General features: G+C 42.8%; 1 protein-coding gene across 4 annotated transcripts in view; it reads left to right on the forward strand.

Annotated features, from left to right (window-relative positions):
• LOC131706555 (cAMP-dependent protein kinase catalytic subunit alpha) overlaps positions 1–12,265 on the forward strand; it is a 52,307-nt gene extending 40,042 nt beyond the window's left edge. For all 4 annotated transcript variants that reach the window (XM_059007846.1, XM_059007844.1, XM_059007845.1 and 1 more), the window contains exons 3-10: positions 3,062–3,190; positions 4,212–4,310; positions 4,419–4,501; positions 4,657–4,783; positions 5,628–5,723; positions 6,514–6,636; positions 8,737–8,901; positions 9,030–12,265. In XM_059007846.1, coding sequence (XP_058863829.1) covers positions 3,062–3,190; positions 4,212–4,310; positions 4,419–4,501; positions 4,657–4,783; positions 5,628–5,723; positions 6,514–6,636; positions 8,737–8,901; positions 9,030–9,155 — 948 coding nt within the window. In that variant the 3' untranslated portion in view covers positions 9,156–12,265. The remainder of the gene's footprint in view (positions 1–3,061; positions 3,191–4,211; positions 4,311–4,418; positions 4,502–4,656; positions 4,784–5,627; positions 5,724–6,513; positions 6,637–8,736; positions 8,902–9,029) is intronic.
• Positions 12,266–20,345: the final 8,080 nt, after the last annotated feature.

Consider the following 20,345-nt stretch of genomic DNA (forward strand, 5'->3'; position numbering starts at 1 on the left):
CTGATCATTTTCATGCCTTTAACTCTCTGGAGGGCAGGATTTCACAGACGAGTTCAAGCTGTCAGTGAGCCCAGGACTGAGTGGCAGATAGGGGGTTAAGGTGATGACTGAGATCAGCAGGGATCCTAGGAATCAGTTTGCTGTGGAATAGCACAACAAAAGGGGATTTTTTTTTTTGTTTTTGGAAATTTGTTTACACTTCGGGAGAGGCAAAAAACATGCAAGGCTTTTTTTCTTGTTTTGATAATAAACAAATCAATACATGTATCATTATATTTATTTTTATATATATATATATATATATAAAAATATAAAGTGCTTTCGGTATTCAAGTTCAATGTTGAATGAGGCTTCAGTTTACTTGTCAGTATTCAGAGCGGTTCGAAGATGCTGAAAACAATAGAAATCACCCCTAAAGATTGGATCAATGAGTTTGGCAAGGATGAATTTGACGTCGATGGTAATTTGCCGTTTTGTACTTCATGCAGCAAGGCTGTAGATTACACTTGTAGGCAGACCATTGCAGAACACATGGGAAGCGCTAAACAGAAATTGATGAAAGGAAACCTTAAACAAGACGAGGCTGAAACAGCAGGGCCATCAAACACTGAAACAGACCACTGTGTTTGGATCATTTCAGCATCTTACAACTGCCAAAGAATTGTGTGAAACTGTTTCAGATTTTGTCAAAATGTGTTCAAGATTTTTTGACAAGCATGTTAAGGGAGGGGGTGCTATTCCAAAGAGACCAATTGAGCTGGAATGCTGCAGCTCTTAACACTAGCAACTCGGGTGACGAAGACGAAGTTAGTGGAACGAATACATGCACACGCACACACACACACACTGACACACACATACACACATACACACACACACACTGACACACACACTCACATACACACACACACACACACACACAGTTTACAAAAGTTTACATACCCCAAAGGAAATTTGAGAAATTTCTAGAAATCATAAAACTAATAATTACAAGAAATAGATGTCTTTAATTTTATTTCAGCAATTTCTTTGCAAAACTCAAAATGCTGATTCAAAAGTATTCATACCCTGACCATGAAAGTGAAATTAATAGCTAGTTGAGGCACCTTTTAGCAATAATAACCTCTTTTTAAACGATTAGGATATTTGTCAATGAGTTTTTGGCATGGTTCTTTTCTTTAGTGATTGTTGATCATTCTTCAATGCAAAATTGTTCCACTTCATTCAAATTCCGAGGACTTCTCTTGTGCACAGCCTCCTTCATCTCACACCAAAGATTCTCAATCGGATTTAGATTGGCACTTTGACGAGGCCATTCCAGAACCTTGGTTTTATTCTTCTTTAACCATTCTGAAGTAGATTTTGATGTGTGCTTTGGATCGTTGTCGTGTTGGAACATCCAGTTGCGCTTTAAACCAAGTTTTGTAGCGGAGGGTTTCAGATGATTTGCCAATATCTTTTGGTATGCTATGGAATCCATTTTACCATGTACTGGAACTAAATGTCCTGCGCCATTAGAGGAAAAACAGCCCCATAGAAGGTGAGGTGTTTTCTTTGTACGCCTCAACAGACTTTCTCCAAACATAAACCTATCAGCATGACCAAATGGCTCTTTGTTTTTTTGTTTCATCACGCCACAAAACCTTTGACCAGAACTCCTATCCATCATTCAAATGCCGTTTTTTGCAAACTTGAAGCGACTGTCCTTGTGACTTTTGCCTGAGTGGCTTTTACCTTTGCCTGCAACCATTGAGACCTTCACCATGCAATACTCGACCTATGGTTGAAATGGAAACACCAGTCCCACTTGCAGCCAATTCACCTTTTTTGAATATCTTTGGATTGCAGTCAATCTCGGATTGTTATTAACCTTCCTCACAATTGTTCTACTTGTTCTTGGTGAAATAACCTTTCTTCCAAACCGAGGGAATGTTGTGACAGTATCATGAGTTTTGTACTTCTTGATAATGGAAACAGTAGTTGAAATTGGGATACTCAAATGCTTGGAAATCTTGTATCCTTCTCCAGCTTTATGACAATAAATAATATCTGCCTAAGGTCTTCAGATAGATCTTTACTTTTTCCCACTTTTTTTGACTTATTGGTAATGACAGCAATCATCCTATGCCTAACCCTTTTATACTCCAAGAATGTTCACCTACAATCCAGCATTTTCTAGACTTTTCTAGAATTAGGTTCTGCATGATCATACTGAAACTTCTAGCACCTTGTAGATAATACTATCATAGCATCAAAGGATATGAATTTCCTTTTGAATTAGCATTTTTGGAGTTTAAAAAAAAAAAAATCTAAATAATAATAGTAGACATCTATTTCTTGTAACTTCTTTTTTTTTTTTTTTTTACTCCACAAAAGCAAAACTTACTAAAAAAGATTTTTCCTAAAATTATTTGTTTGAGAAGTTTCTAGAAATTATATATTTCCATTGGGGTATGTACATTTTTTACTACAAGTGTGTGTGTTTTTATTTATTTTAACAGGGAACTATATGTAATTGAAGTAAAAAGAAAGGAGAAAAAAAAGAAGGAAGTTTGTTTTACTGATTTTAATGGTGCTGGTAAGCATGTAACTTGCTTAGAATTTAAAAGTGTAACAATTTTTGTTTATTTAGCAGATGCATTTATCCAGATAAAGTAATAAATTAAAATACAACACACAACACGTCCTGAAGTCGAGGGAGCTAACGAAAGTCAAGGTCAACTTCTACACGGTAGAGCCTTCATTAAGAGGAGACTATCCCTATTAGAAAACTATCGCTCATGGTTTTCTTTAAAACAACACTTTAAAACTTCAATTTACCTTGGAATTGTAATGATTCGTCAGGTACCCTTCCTCTGACAGAGGTTTTAGGAAAATACTCCAGAAGATGTTCATAAAGGATAGCATACATAATGAGATTAAAAAGCATAACTGGTAAGTTTGATTCACAGTTGATGCTGTGACATTCCAGCGGGCATCTCCTGTCAAGTTGGAGCCCGCTAGCGCTGGAAGCTGATTGGCTGATGGTACAGAATGTTTTTCTGATCTCCCCTTCCTGTAGAACACAGCCTCTCTGGATCAGTTTGAGAGGTTGAAGACTCTGGGTACAGGCTCATTCGGGAGGGTCATGCTGGTGAAGCACAAAGAGACAGGCCAGCATTTTGCCATGAAGATCCTGGATAAACAGAAGGTGGGTCCGAGTCAGTCTCTCCTGTATTCTCTGTGCATTGCGATGTTAATCAAGGGAATGGTGATAATAGACTAGTGAATCTGATGCTGTTTATTTGATTATGTTTTTTGTACAAACACAAGTCTTCAGGGCATTTAAGAGATTGTAGCTAACAAAATGTCATAAATGTTGCCTGTTTTCACTTTAGCTGGGTTTCGCATGTGTTCAGAGAGTGTTACAGCACACAGATTTTTTTAAAAACTTTATCTGGTACTACTTAATGTAGGAGGCTGTGTGGTCCAGTGGTTAAAGAAACAGGCTTGTAACCAGAAGGTCCCCGGTTCAAATCCCACCTCAGCCACTGACTCATTGCGTGACCCTGAGCAAGTCACTTAACCTCCTTGTACTCAGTCTTTCGGGTGAGACGTAATTGTAAGTGACTCTGCAGCTGATGCATAGTTCACACACCCTAGTCTCTGTAAGTCGCCTTGGATAAAGGCGTCTGCTAAATAAACAAATAATAATAAAAATGTGAAAAGAAGCTCTGTTTCTATGACTTCTTCTCGGTTATCTGTTTGCACTTTCTAGGCCATTTATCCTCAGCAGTGTTTCTTGGGTCACCCTCCAGGTGACCAAGGAAGTGCAGCACTAACTGAAAGAATGGTTTGCAAACAGTTTCTTTTACCAAGTATAGTACCATATATCATGCTTTCAGATAAAATACACATTTATTATAATGTGTTTCTTTCAAAACTGGGTATTTGAGATTATATATAATGAATAGAAGTAGATGCCCCATTCCAATTAGAAATCGTTCTCGTTATTTTCACTGTTGAAGCTTTTACAAAACGCACCTGAAGAAGAGACTTGAGATCTTGATTTAATTTGATTAATCTTCAAATCTGATAATTATGGTTGAAACACAATGCACAGTGTGTTTCTTATAATTAAAACCACATAACAGAAAAGAAACAGGAAAGAAATGAAGCATTAGAACAATGTGTGTGAGATTTATAAATCTCTTTCTCTCTCCTCCGGTCAGGTGGTGAAGCTCAAACAGATCGAACACACGCTGAACGAGAAGCGAATCCTCCAAGCAGTCAGCTTCCCATTCCTGGTCAGGCTGGAGGACTCCTTCAAGGTACTGGAGCCTGTGGGGATACTGCTGATTTTAATACAGGCTTCGAAATGGGATACTTCTGTAGAAACATGGCAGCTGACACCTCTGTCCCCTCTCTCCTCCCTGCAGGATAATACCAATCTGTACATGGTGATGGAGTACGTGCCTGGGGGGGAAATGTTCTCACACCTCAGGAGGATTGGTCGCTTCAGGTGAGTCCTGCAGTGCTTGCTCTCTCCACTAGAGGGAGAGAGTGGGAAGAACCTTTTTTTGTGGCAATGGCCCAATGTATGGCTTTTTTATCTAGAAAACTGCTTTTAGTTTCCGGCCTGTGCTTACGAAGCTCATTCTCCTCTTGTCTCTGCAGTGAGCCCCACGCCCGCTTCTATGCTGCCCAGATCGTCCTGACCTTCGAGTACCTTCACTCTCTCGACCTCATCTACAGGGACCTGAAGCCAGAGAACCTGCTGATTGACCATCAGGGATACATCCAGGTAGGGCAGCAGCCTTCAATCCCTGCGGCAGGGTTACAGCGCACAGTCGCGGAGGAAAGTAGCTGCTTCACTAGAAAGGAAAGAAAATCAATCTAAGTGGAATGCCCTTGCAAGTGCAATCGACTCCCCTGAAAGTAGAGCCTGCAGACCCTAAAGAGAACTGTCCTTTTTCTCATTAACTTACCTCTTCATGATATTTGCAGTCGTTCTGAGAGTGGTTGCTCAAGATTGAGTTCTACTTGAAGTGCACTGAACTGTTTTAAAAAGCCCAGCAATTCTGAGGTCAGCGCAGTGTTGTAGCAGATGACAAAACATAAGCCTACTACAGTAAAGAATTATTAGTAATTATCAGTTAGGTTTGCCTCAAGGAGCGGGTGGGGGATCCTATAGTTTTGTTGTCAAGTAGCTTAAACAGAATTACAAGTTCAGATTACATGCTGTGGTTTCTTCCATCTTTGTATTTCTACACAGCATACTGCCTAACTATGCATCCAGTATATGTAGGCTATGTTCTTGGTTCTTTTTTCTATACTTCTGATTTGAAATATAGCCTACATTTCAAAGTTAGTACAGTATACTAATACTACCTCCTACTATGTATTAATAATAATATGCACATTGTGAAACCTGTAGTTTTCTGATCACTTTATTTCAGATATGACAAAGTAAAAATCAGGGCCATGGGGTGACTTCAGTAGATTACCCCCTTTAATAAAAGAAGCGCTTTGCCTGGGTGGCTTCATTGTGTTCTGCTGTCTGTGCTGGTGGTATAGGAGTCGTTTCAGGAAGTGTCGTTTTCTGTGGAAGTGCTCTGTACACCCCCTCTTTTGCTGGTCGTTCCCAGGTAACAGATTTTGGGTTTGCCAAGCGGGTGAAAGGCAGGACCTGGACGCTGTGTGGGACCCCAGAGTACCTTGCTCCCGAAATCATCCTGAGCAAGGTGAGTGAATGAGCACAGCTTCACACTTCCAGAAGAGACACAGTGGAGCCCAGGCATACTGACCCTTATACAAGCTTCCTGTAGTCAACGTGTAATAAAGCGCACACACACACACACACCCAGGAGAGACACAGTGGAGACCAGGCATACTGACCCTTATACAAGCTTCCTGTAGTCAACGTGTAATAAAGCACAGTGAAAACAAGGAAAAGCACAAATAGGTATGGGAAAGAATACTTAAAAACATGGAAAACCGTGGCAAACTGGTAAAGTATAGCCATGGTAAAAACCAACATCAGCTCTTAATCTCCAGGGGCCAGTTTTTCAAAACTTGTAATCTGAATAAAAGTGATCTGAATCTTGTGATCAAGATTACTTTTATCGGATTGTTTTAATTTGTTGTTTTCAGAATGTCACTGCTGGATTACATTTTTCCAGATTATAAATAATTACGATTATGAAATCTGTGATGTGGTTGGTGGTTTTTTTTTTTTTTTTTTTGTTTGTTTTTATAAAAGTATCATTTTTATCCAAGTTTTGAAAAAACGTCCCCTGCGTGTAAAGAGGCATTTAGCATGGTCATGATATTGGAAGCTTATACAAAACTACATGTGTCACATTTTAATTGAACTAGATCTAGACAACCGCTAATCCATTTGTGACCAATGTGGTCATTGTTTAGAGCAATTTATTGGGAGTATCCTGTTGAGCCCTGTCCATTTTTCTATACTTTTTGGATTACATAATTCAGTGAGCTAACCTCTCACCCCGCTCTCTCTCCCTCCTGTAGGGTTATAACAAAGCAGTGGACTGGTGGGCCCTGGGGGTGTTGATTTATGAGATGGCAGCGGGATACCCCCCCTTCTTTGCAGACCAGCCCATCCAGATCTACGAGAAGATCGTCTCTGGGAAGGTGAGTCTCTCCAGCATTGTGAAGTGATTGTATTCTGGCGCTGCTGAATAAAACAACACAGTAAAAGATAGATAAAGGGGGCCTGTTTGCTAGCATCTGTTCCAGTTTTTGAAGGAAGGAGAAAACTAATGTTGTATAGCTGACCTTGTACCTGGATTAAAAGACTGGGTTGTTTACTGCAGCTAGGGAACATGCTAACATTTGACACAAAGGTACAGAACATTAGGTTGTCATAACCCTGGTTCCCTAAAATTGAAATGGAACCATTGCTAAATAGGTATTTACCTCCTGAAGATCTGAAACCTGAATAAGATATAGCAAAGCTGTTCAATCAAGTCTGTGACGGCCATGCCCGCCCACGAGGGTATAAAGGATTGCGCGCACTGATCTCAGCGTCATTTTTCCTTCAACCCTGCTGTAATCATGGACATGAAGGTTAATGGTTACATTTCTATTTCAGGGAACCAGGGTTATGATAATAACCTAACGTTCCCTTTCCAGTGTGAAATGTAACCATTACCGAATGGGTCAGTATTAGGGATGTCACTGTATACCGGATTTAACAGTAGCTATTATCTATCGTATCGGTCAAGAGAAACGCAGTAAGCACACACCAATGCAGATAATCAAAGTATATTTACTACTATATAACTAAGCCTGTGATGCTACAGGCATTTGTATTATTTTTTATTTTAAACAGTATTGTAAAGATGTTGCCGTCTCCTCGAGTTGACAGTGTTGTAGGGATTTTGGTTTTATGTATTCAAAAATGTAATACAATTTAACTTCCCATTGGGGGGGAAAAAGAAAAATTGCCCTAACTTTTGTAACAGTGTCAAACCCACCTTAACTTTTTCTTATTTCCTTTTGTTGCTGTTAACATGTTAACATGCGGTCCAAAAAAAAACAAAAAAAAAAAACAATTTGCAGGCGCCATCTTCTCATTAGGTTTTGCACTCTGCTGAGAGATCAGTGGGCGGGCACTGCATGTCTTAAAACGCACTCGATTGACTATTGCTAGGTATCACTTTGCTTGTCTTAACTAATAGGATGTCGTCCAAACTGATAAAGATTAAGAGGGTGTTCAGTTGCAGTGGTCACATCCTCACTCCCTATCGTTCTAGACTGAGCCCAGTGGGGGGGGGGGGGGGGGAGGCACTGCCTTGTCTCACCTTCTGTAGCTAGGGCACTTGTAGACTGCAGTGGCCCTCTTCATCAATGGTAGAATCTCTGCCGACAGGGAGAGCTTAACCATAGGGGATGTGCTGTCTGACTCCACGTCCTCAGACAGGAATGCCAGGTCCTGTTTGCCAACCTCCTCAGAGGCGGAGAGGGAGAACACATCATCCTGCTGCCAATCCACGCTCGTGGCCCCCTGGGGCCCCAAGGGCACAGACTGGGCAGGCTGCACCGAAATTTCACACAGTAACTTGGAGCACTGTTCCTTGGTGGGAAACTGCTGCCCAGAACTTCTCCATCTGCTCAGAGTCCTCCACCACCACCATGAACTAACAGCCTTCGTAATGGTGATGCAAAGCTGTCACCAAAACAGCATCAAGATGCTGTGGTAGAGATTGCAAGCAATCACAACTGAAGCAGCCTTAGTCCTGAGCAGCGATAGTCTCTGTGAAAACAAAGACATTTCTCAACAAAATACAGTAATAATAACAATTACTTTAATTATGCAAACAGTCTCCAGCTGGAGATATTGCAGCCTGGGGGAAGAGAGCAACGTCAGCTGACTCATGTTGCTTGATCCCTGGGAAGGAGCGACTCAAGCCACTGGCTTCATGCGGGGCACAGGGCAGCAGCGGGACAGAACAAACAGGCTGTAGTGCACAAATACGCGTAATTAGTGAAACTAATACAGCGATTTATTGTAAAAACACAAATGAGAAAATCTATAGAAGAAAAAGTAACAGGTACTTATGTGAATAGGCTCTCCTGTCAGGCCAGTTCTTGAAAGGAAAAATGGGACTGAGGAACGTAGATCAAGGGTGGCCTTTTTTCCAACCCTGTTCTACATTGTTTAACCAATTAAAGCAACGTACGTGTACAGCACCATGCTTATTACAGTGACCGTGTCTCCCTGTTCCCTAGGTGCGGTTCCCCTCCCATTTCAGCTCGGACCTGAAGGACCTGCTGCGGAACCTGCTGCAGGTGGACCTGACCAAGCGCTTCGGGAACCTGAAGAACGCGGTAGTCGACATCAAGACCCACAAGTGGTTCGCAACGACCGACTGGATCGCAATATACCAGAGGAAGGTGAGCGCTATCGCCAGGACAATACACTGCACTAGCAGCATTCTCACTGCTCCCCCTCTAAAGGGAGCACTAACCAAGGCTTTCAAGTCTATTTGCACTAGCAGCATTCTCCCCTACCTCTATTCCAGGTGGAGGCTCCTTTCATCCCCAAGTGCAAAGGCCCGGGTGACACCAGCAACTTCGATGACTACGAGGAGGAAGAAATACGAGTCTCCTTCACAGAGAAATGTGGCAAGGAGTTTTCAGAGTTCTAGAGTCGGCCCTTGAGAGAGAGAGAGAGAGAGAGATACCAAGAGGAGAGGCCTGCTTTGTCAGCTACAAAACTACAAGCAAACCAACGCTGTTTATTTACTTTTTTTAATACATTTTGTTCATTTTTGGTTTGGTTGGGTTTTAAAATGAAGGACAGGGTAAATGCCTGGCTCAGTACAGTATAGTAACATTTTATTTTTTACATTTTTAAATGGTTTTATCCAATTTGACCCATTTAAATAGAAGAAAATACAGTATACAGCTTTTGAAATATGTTCTGTTATTAAAAAGCTGTAGATGTTTTTTTTTTTTTAATAATTAAAGGGTAACATAGATGGTATTGTAAAAAGCTGATTTTTGAAAATGTATTTCCTACATTTGTAACGTGCTGTCACCAAGGTTTGCAGTTCCCCGTTGTACTTTTAAACTCTATTTAGCAAAGACATTTTGCACAACTATTGAACTAGATCAAAATGAGGCTGTGGTGTGTGTTTTTTTTTTATATATATAAAGAGACCACACTCACTTTTTAGGTTAATGTTAATTTGTAACAATATATTTAGACCTCTCTTCATTGGCACATAGAGAGAGATGAAAATGACCAGACCACTTTAAGGTCAGTTGGCGAGCTAGAAAACGGACTCCCTGTCTGTCGGAGCTTCAGAACTGAGGACTGGTTGGAATGACTGATGTAAACCGACACAAGAAACATTTGCAGACGACCCATTTTTGCTTAATCTTTCTGGGAATGGGGTAATTGTAAAGTTGTTTTGTAGCTCTGTAGCGTAGATTATGTTTGTCTGCCAACCCTTCAAGAAGACCTCCTTTTCTGTTTTATTACAGTGTTGTCTGCTTACTTTACATCACACTGTGAAAGAAGTTTAAAATTCCCAGGAAAGAGTCTTTCTGCATTTGTTTTAACTAAGCTCTTCCATGGGGGGAAAAAAAAAATCAAAACAACAACTTTGGTTAATTGTTACCGAAAGCTATTGAAAATATATTCATTACCGTAAATGTTTTCCGTTTTCGTCACACTTTCTTTAATATGCATCGTAAACTCGAATTTAAAAACCAAACGAATGCCCTGCATTAGTGTAGGAACAATAACCCATTGTGATATATACTTTTAAATGATTTATCTGTATTGTGAAAGGAATGCTGTACACCGAATGGTACCTGATGCAGCTCTAATTCTTTCGATGGTTTTTGGTGGCTGATTTTGCCAGTTTGTACAGCTGAGGCGAAGCCAGTGAAGATGTATGGGTTTATTCACGTGATTTATGATCATTGTAATTATTGTGAGAATTGTAGGCCAGTTATCTAAAACAGAAAATGGCATTCGCCCCTAATAACTCCACTCTGTGAACCAGTCTGCTGAACTTTGCTGGATTTAAATAATCCCTGGACAGCCATGCTGAGCGTGTGTGGGACGATGGTAAAAACCTCAAGCAGCATGGGAGAGAGGATTATTGAAAACACAGCAAAAACACGACCGTCCACTGGCACGTTTTGAGTACTTCCACAGGGGAATCCGTTCCAGTATCGATGCTGCAGGGTACAGCATGTAAATCCTAAATATCAAAAATTGTTTCTGTTGATATTGCTGGAGACAGGCACAGGAAAGTAAATTGTTCTAAACACTCCACAGTGCTAAGTAAAGCTTTCATTTAATTAAACACTCTATTTATATAAACCTTTTGAAATATCTGAAGCAAGTCATGCACCAGGCGACCAGCGCCATCTTGTGGTTTGGAGGTGAAACTTGGCGTGTGGCTTTAAAACAAACGAAATATTTCAAATTGAGGGGATTGTTATTTTGTGGTGAATTTTGTATGAAATGTTAAATATCGTGTGTCCTCTACAGAGGCTAGTGTGTTTAAACTGAGGGAGTCCAGGTTGTACAGTAATGTGGAAATGCTTCCAGCACTGCAGTAAACTTTTGCTTTCCAAGATCAGTGTTTATGAAGATGTGCACGCTGTTGGTTTGTGGTCAACATAATGTTTAAATGTGCTGGCTTTGTCTCTTTGTTTTTATTTTATGTGTTTTTTAAAGCCAAGTGAACCGCCAATCCTGTGGTTTTATGATTATAACGGTTATCATCCGAGTTCTGATTGGTGAAAGCGCACTGTCCAATGGGAAGGCAAGATTCCATACCAGATACTGTATGTAAACTGAGACCTGAACAGCATTCCCCTCTGAATGAAAAACTGTCATCTGTAGCTTAAACAATCAATACTAAAAGAAAGTAAACGATTGCCAAACGTTTCGACTTGAAGGAATTGACAAATGCTTCTCGTCTTTGTCATTTTATTAGGTTTCTTAATGAAACACTTAGATTGTGGCTGTGACGAATACACATGGTGAATCAAAACTCTGAACCTTTTTTTTTTTTCCTGCCTTTTCATTGAAGTGTTTCTGGACCATGTTACGCAATACGCAGAAATGCTGGACTTGTGTACAGAACTATTGGGCAGTCATTCTGAGTGCAGTTACAGGTTGGCAACAGAAACTATATTTGTTTTAATTCATCACAGAAGCTGAATACGCAACTCGGACGCACAGATCAAGCAGAGCTGTAACCCAGAGTGAGGCTTTCTCTCTCTCTCTCTCTCCTCTCTCTCTCTCTCTCTCTCTCTCTCTCTCTCTCTCTCTCTCTCTCTCTCTCTCTCTCCTCTCTCTCTCTTCAAGCTAGAAAATGGTTGCCATCTCCTTTTTTACTTTGTCATTCAGTGTTTCACTTTTAAACAAATACATTTCAGTCTTAGGTCTTTTTTTAGGGATATGATTTTATTTTCTAAATGTATGTACAATCACATGATTTCTTATTTGTTTGATTTCTTCCCATGACACATATACAGTTATTGGTGTGTTGTTAAACCCTCCCCTCCCCTAACACCACCACGGGAACTAAGTTTTTTTTTTTTTTAAAAATCCTCCATTTCTGCCTTTCACAGTCTTACATCATCCTTTTATCTTCTTTTCCATTAGAGAATCTTAAACGACAAAGACAAAAAAAAGACAAATACAATTACAAAAAAAAAAAAAAAAAGTCTAATATTTTGCAACATACAAGTATCATTCCAATAAAGTTTTACTTGGTAAAATTGAAAATGATTGTGCTTTTTTTTTGTTATTTGTGACTGAGTGCTTTATTCTTGATTTTCAAACCTCAAGTAATTTGCACCTAGAACACTGTTGTGACCCGTCTGGATTCCTGGCTGTGCTGCCAGCACTTTGGCCATGACTTACATACATGAATACACTTCATTAGTATTGTATGTGTTCCTGTCTGCTGGGACTGGCTATTTGTAAAGCTGAAACAAAACATCAAAAGTAAGAATGCGATTAGATGACCACGAGTTTCAGTTCGGCACTCACTTTTCTAGTTGGTACTAATATATATATATATATAATATATATATATATATATATATATATAAATAAATATTTATTCACTTCCAGGGGTGCTTGTATTTCTGTATATCGATTTACCGCAACACCTTTCTCGTGGGTGTTTTAGCATCCATCATATCTTGGCTCCGGAATGTATGGAATTCTGTTAGCAGCCTATTGACCAGAAAGCTGAACACATTTCCCCTGTGCTTGCATGCTTGGACTGTCTTGCTTCAAGATGCACATGGCTTGGCCCCTGCATAGCTGAAGATCTTGATCATCCCCCACAGACCCTCTTAGTCATTTCTCTAATCTGACCTGGGTTTACTCTGCATCCCCAGGACCAAGCACTCTGGTGACCAGGATTTCAGCTTTTCTGCTCCTAGGACTCTGGTTCAGTGGATGTTTTTAATCTTGTTCAAGTCTTACTTGGTTCATACAGGATTTTCCAAAATGTAGTAACTTTTGGTGCTTTTGTTTTATTGACTTGTATTTTTTTTTCAGGCGTTTTCTTTTTTTAAAGCGATTTGGGGGTGGATTCCACTGAAAATCACTACGTGTCAAAGATTATTGTTGAAGGCCTATGCAAAGGAAAGAGTGACGGTCAGGTGAGGGTCTTCATACTTGTTGCACAGGAAGTGACTCTACTGTATGCGGTCTGTCTAATGACTGCCTGCATGTATGTCTGTCTGTCTTTTGTGTGTGTGTGTGTGTATATATCTCAGAACCGTTGTTTCAGGGGATGTATTTTTTGCAAGTTATTAAGAATGTCTCAATCGGGGGCATATTGAAGTGCCCTGTCTTTGTGTCTGATTGTAAGGTTATTCAATTGTAAGGTTCTTGATTATCGGAGGCTGGGTATTTGGGGTTTGGGTTTGTATGGGATTATCAGAGTCTTGGTATTTGGGGTTTGGGTTTGTATGGGATTATCAGAGTCTTGGTCTTTGGGGTTTGGGTTTGTATGGGATTATCAGAGTCTTGGTCTTTGGGGTTTGGGTTTGTATGGGATTATCAGAGTCTGGGTATTTGGGGTTTGGGTTTGTATGGGATTATCAGAGTCTGGGTATTTGGGGTACGGTTTGTATGTTAAAGTGACATTATGTACAGTGGGTGACAGTTGTGTGTGTGTGTTTTTTTTTAGTTATGATTAGCTCTAGTGCTAATGTTGTATTGATTGTAAGTCACTCACATTTTATTAATATCAACATTATCACTGACACTTCATTGGGCTGGGTAGATTTTTGCTCCTTGCTGGTACGCGTTTTAGTTTAAAATGTAAGATTCCAGGACTACAATATAATGCAATGATTTTAGATTATAATTTGGGTTCTCTGTTTTTGGTGTTAGTTATATTTAAAAAAACAAACAAACAAAAAAAACCTGAATTTAGAAATGTTAAATCAGTTCTACTTAAGTCCTGGGGGAAAAAAATCTGAATGTTTTCTTTATTATGTCTTAAAAATGAGTAAAAACTAAAGGGTATTATTTGTAAATGAAGCCCCTGGTGCTGTGTGTGTCTTGCAGAGGCTACAGCAGCACCGATTGAGCCCAGGATTCCTTTTTATTACTCTACGTTTTTGCAAGGTATGCAAATAATACTATTCAGCAATTCTGAGCTATGTGATGCGTGTCTGGATCACTGTCAGTGAATGGATTCATTTCAAATCAAAACTGATTTGCTGCCGCCTTTTCTTTGATTACTAGTATGTTTGTCTGGCTGGAGTAATTATTCACCCTGACGAATGTGTACAGTAAGTGAATAAAATCAGAAGAAAAGAAAATAAAAAGCTTTTGTAGGGTTTATGTTAAAGGTTGTGACTTGATCTTTAAAACTCGCAATTGAAAATAATAAATACGAAATAAGTATTGTAAGGAACCCGCTATAATCGGTCGTGAAGCCGGTTCTAAACAGCAGTTATTTTATTAGGTGCATTTCAGTCAGAGTCGCACAACAGCTGGACAGGACTTTCTCGGCACTTCTCTATCCCCTCCACCCAGAGTAGCTTGCAGGCTCTCCTTAAACCCCCCCCCCCCCCCCAGTATACAACAGCTGCAGCATTTTACACGCTACAAGGAATAGGAGCATTTTGGTTTTGCTTTATTATTGCTATCTTACATATCAGACATTATATTAAAACCTGCTAATAATTGTTGGCAATAACTTACTGGTGGATCGCCGAGCCCGTTGAGATGCACCAAAATGGATCGCAGTGTTTGGTGTATTGGCCACCACTGCACTAATGAATTCTATGGGGAGCAGTCTCTGCGGCTGTTGCAAGCTCCTGGGTCCCGTGTGCTGAACATGGTTGAGTCACGGGGCAGTCTACTGGAATTTCACAGGCAAAGCTGCAGGCTCCTCGCACCACTCAGCTCTGCAACGAGCTCAGAGTCCCTGCAGTTCCAGTGCGCCTTTTGAACAGTCTCGCAATGCAACACAGACGCAGCACGAGCGTGTGCTCGTCGTTACAGTATTTTGAAAAATAAAAATAAAAACCTGAAAATGTATTTGTGTTGTGTGGGTTTTTTTTTTTATTTGACATAGAGTAGTCAACGCATATAGAAACACCCTTGTTGTGAAACACATTTTTCGCCAATGGAAATGCTCCGCCTAAGGAACAGGAACTTTTCTTAAACAAACACCTTTTTGGCACCGATAGCGATTCGTTACTGATACAGTACTGTTTTGACTGTCCTTCCAAAGGTACCACCAAATCATTCCTGTCGTTTTGTATTCTTTCCACGAGTGCAAACTATGCTACAGCGAAACAAAAAGTTGGAATTTTGTCGAGCTCCAGAAAAAAAAAAAATCATTCTGTTAATATTTTTGTGATTTTATTGCTCCTGTACTACTGGTATTAAAAAATAAATCTAGAGCTGCTGCAGCATTTTTTTTAAACGTGTGCAAGGGGGGGGGACTGTGTTAATTTAATGACAGTTAGTTTATTAACGTTAGTTACTTTATTATAGTTTATTAACATACACTTGCCTATTGCTTTTCTCTTATTCTATTGATTTCATATGCCGATGCATGTACGTCAAGACAAGTAATATTGTGTGTTACTTATTTATTTATCGATTGATTCATATTGTGTCTAGTGGTCAACTCTGTCTTCAAGAGTACTTCAAACACAAGAGAACACTTTCCTTCCTTCCGAGGGGTGCTTACTTACTTCAGTATAATTGAGTCTTCTGGGTTTCTGTTTTAACTGATTAAACACTGATAAAACACCTCTGATACAAAAAACAACAACAAAAATATTCCGCGTATATCCAATAAACACAGGAAAAACAGTGGTAATGGTTACTCAATTCACGTTGACACTCCTTCCTGACATATCTAGCATTGATTCGTTCTGAATATTTTAAACCCACCCCAACTACGGAGTGCCAGCAAATTCCAGCATTTCTATTGGGGGCAACAGACAGGGAGGATTGTAATTTGCTTGTGATATTTAAGAGATTACAGTTTAATATGGAGGTGTGTTCTTGCTCACGGGGTTTGGATTTACACTTTCGTGGGATTTAAAACAGAAATACAACTTGTGGCGAAATTTAAAAAAAAAAAAAAAAATGCCTGGACACACAAAACCCCCACAAGAAAGTGCCCGTGCCCATTACGATTTCGTTGTGGAAGACAGCAAAGGAAAGAAGGTTTGGGGGGAGAGGTGGTTGGGGGGAGACATTTCAGGGCAACCTGAATACTGCATCCTTCATAGGTGTAGATGTCAGGATAGGCACAAAGTGATGTGCTGGTGCAAAACCTCCATAAAGCTGCCATAAATCGTGTTTAGCTGCTGTAGAGTCTGATTTTACCGGTCGCTAAAAATGCAGCGTATGTAAAGAATGGTGTTCACCTGGCATTCTGCACCTGCTATCAAATTTGCTCTTTGCCATGTTTAATCCATTACAATTATATTGAAATGCATTCAAATGAAGAAAAGAGCATGGAATTGTACGGGATCTGGATACTAAGTGAGCACAAACATTATAATGTGATGGAAGGATTTTACCTGGCACTTAGGCAGTTGCTCACCCTCCAAAAACTTTACAGCTGCAGACACCTGTCATTAGCTTCAGGATAGCTGCTGTGTTACACTTCCTGATGCGGCGACACTTGGCTCTTGTTGAGGAGAGGCAGGAACACGTTCGGAGGAGAAGGGCAAGATGAAGAAGACCCTGCATATTCAATCCCAGGGTCACTTTGTTTTCGGATGCCGGAGGATGCGGTGCTAAAGCGTTATCGTCTCACTCCACAGGTCATCCTAGACCTAATAGCTGCATTGAGGGATGAGCTAGACCCCAGCATCTATCTAGGGACCGCTATCCCTGCACATGTGAAAGTGCTGTGTTCTCTGCACTGCTTTAGCCTCTGGTTCCTTTCAGACTACGGTTGGAATGTCTGGAGGGATAGCCCAATCCACCTTTTCTAGAGAGCTAGGCAAATTTCTGGATGTCATGCTAAAAAAGGGCAGGCCAATACATAACATTTCCTAAGGATATTTACACGTAATTTTGTTGCGCATGGCCCTTTTTGTGTCGCCCCTTCCCAGGGATCAAGCAATTTGAGTCAGCTAACTTGTGCTCTCTTGCAGGCTGCTTAGCTTAGGTAGTAACCGCTAGTTAGTGACTGCTTGCAGCATCATTCAAAGGCTGTCAGGGCTCTTAACAGCAGGCTTCTCTCTGTCTCCTATGCGTTCTGACTGTTTGGGTTAGCCAGAAGCTATATAGGTGGGCATCCCTGTATACTGCTTCTTGCGGTAAAGCGAAGCATGTAGACCTGTAGGTCACCGACCCATTCCGTTCACAACCTGGCACCCGCCGAACAGGGATTGAGGTTATCACACCGCTACCATTCCGACTCGGTGCAAGTCACTGCACGTGTACCGTACCAAGGGCACCGTACCGACCCTGTGCAAGTCACTGCACGTGTACCGTACCAAGGGCACCGTACCGACCCGCTGCAAGTCACTGCACGTGTACCGTACCAAGGGCACCGTACCGACCTGGTGCAAGTCACTGCACGTGTACCGTACCAAGGGTACCGTACCCGACCCGGTGCAAGTCACTGCACGTGTACCGTACCAAGGGCACCGTACCGACCCGCTGCAAGTCACTGCACGTGTACCGTACCAAGGGCACCGTACCGACCCGCTGCAAGTCACTGCACGTGTACCGTACCAAGGGCACCGTACCGACCCCGCTGCGTCACCGCACGTGTACCGTACCAAGGGCACCGTACCGACCCCGCTGCGTCACCGCACGTGTACCGTACCAAGGGCACCGTACCGACCCGGTGCAAGTCACTGCACGTGTACCGTACCAAGGGCACCGTACCCGACCCGGTGCAAGTCACTGCACGTGTACCGTACCAAGGGCACCGTACCCGACCCGGTGCAAGTCACTGCACGTGTACCGTACCAAGGGCACCTTACCCGACCCGGTGCAAGTCACTGCACGTGTACCGTACCAAGGGCACCGTACCGACCCAGTGCAAGTCACTGCACGTGTACCGTACCAAGGGCACCGTACCGACCCGCTGCAAGTCACTGCACGTGTACCGTACCAAGGGCACCGTACCGACCCGCTGCAAGTCACTGCACGTGTACCGTACCAAGGGCACCGTACCCGACCCGGTGCAAGTCACTGCACGTGTACCGTACCAAGGGTACCGTACCGACCCGCTGCAAGTCACTGCACGTGTACCGTACCAAGGGCACCGTACCGACCCGGTGCAAGTCACTGCACGTGTACCGTACCAAGGGCACCGTACCGACCTGGTGCAAGTCACTGCACGTGTACCGTACCAAGGGTACCGTACCCGACCCGGTGCAAGTCACTGCACGTGTACCGTACCAAGGGCACCGTACCGACCCGGTGCAAGTCACTGCACGTGTACCGTACCAAGGGCACCGTACCCGACCCGGTGCAAGTCACTGCACGTGTACCGTACCAAGGGTACCGTACCCGACCCTGTGCAAGTCACTGCACGTGTACCGTACCAAGGGCACCGTACCGACCCGGTGCAAGTCACTGCACGTGTACCGTACCAAGGGTACCGTACCCGACCCGGTGCAAGTCACTGCACGTGTACCGTACCAAGGGCACCGTACCCGACCCGGTGCAAGTCACTGCACGTGTACCGTACCAAGGGCACCGTACCGACCCGCTGCAAGTCACTGCACGTGTACCGTACCAAGGGCACCGTACCGACCCCGCTGCGTCACCGCACGTGTACCGTACCAAGGGCACCGTACCGACCCCGCTGCGTCACCACATGGGTACCGTACCACCCGGTGCGAAGGCACCAAACCGGTACTGAACCAACCCTGCACCGTCCCGGTTCCATCTCCGTTACATACCGTTTGACTCGGTGCAAAGTCACCGACCCAGTTCCCACCATCCCTGGTCTAGTACCAGATGACTTGGTTCGAGTTTTGAACTGCCTGTTAGTTTTTTTATAGTACTGTACACTGTGCTGTTATATACAGTACTGTACGCTCTGTACAGTACTGTGCAGCGGCGTTGCTGATTGAGCAGACTGAGGCAGCAGTTTTTGCGGTACTGTACACTGCGTTGCTGTTTGCATCATGCCGGGGTTTTATCTCTGTGACGTATGCAAGGCCAGTCTCCCAGTGGAGGATAGCACAGCAGCTGCTCTTCCTGTCTGGGACCAGAGCAGGCAAAACAAGCACTCGCTGACCGCAGCTTTGTTGTCTCAACAGAGTGCTTACAGTAGTGGCGTTCCAAAGGGCTTGATGGCAGAAGCTTCCCAGACCCTTCCATTGGGTCGCCTGCACATGCGCCCTCTGCAGGTCTGGTTCAGCAGCAGGGTTTTTCAGCCCACGTTGAACTGCAACCGCATATTGACAGTGTCTCATTACTGTCTAAAGGCACTGTCTTGGTGGAAACAGCCGGCCCATCTACGCCTAGGCATAGAGCTGGTGGGTGTCACCAGAAGAGAAGTTGTCACTACGGAGATATCCAGTGTGGTGTGTGGAACCCCCCCTTAGCAGGGTCTCCACATCAATGTTTAAGAGCTGCAGGGAGTTTACCTGGCCTTGCAGAATTTTTTGCAGTAGGTTCGAGGGAGACATGTGCTTGTCCATACAGACAACACAACAGTGGTGGCTTACATCAACCGCCAGGGCGGTCTCGGGTCACCCAGTCTCCATTGTGTGGCCCACAGACTTGTGCTGTGAGCGCACGAGAATCTCCTCTCACTGGGGGCAGCATCTGCCCGGGGTGTTAAACTGGGCAGCGGAGTTCCTCTCAAGGAGAGTTCCCAGTAGCTCAGAGACCTCTTTGCCTCCCAGGAATCAATCCACTGTCCCCTCTGGTTCTCCATAAAAGGGGAGATGGTGACCCATTGGCAATAGATGCCTTGGCACACAAGTGGCTGAGGCATCTGTTATATGCCTTTCCACCACTTTCCATCCTCCCACTGTGTCTGGAGAAAATCGGTCAGGACCAGGCCAAGGTGCTGTTAGTAGACCCATATTGGCCCATGAGAATCTGGTTTTCAACCCTAATATTGACTTGGTCTCCCCAGGAGATCACTTCCTGGCAGGGCAGTTTTTAAAAGGGGCTTGGCGGCTTTGTCCGCCTGTGAAGGACCTTGTTCCTCGCTGGAGGCTAAACGTGGTGCTTAATGCACTCATGAAGCTTCCATTTCAGGCTCTGCATTCAGCTCAGCTGAAATTTAAAGTGGCTTTCTTGCTTGCTATCGCCTCCGCAAAGTGGGTGAGTGAGATACAGGCATTTTTGATAGCGAAAGCCTGATTCATTTTTACAGAGGCCA

The sequence above is a fragment of the Acipenser ruthenus genome, chromosome 36 (genome assembly GCF_902713425.1).
Source record: "Acipenser ruthenus chromosome 36, fAciRut3.2 maternal haplotype, whole genome shotgun sequence".
In the NCBI taxonomy this organism is placed as follows: Eukaryota; Metazoa; Chordata; class Actinopteri; order Acipenseriformes; family Acipenseridae; genus Acipenser; species Acipenser ruthenus.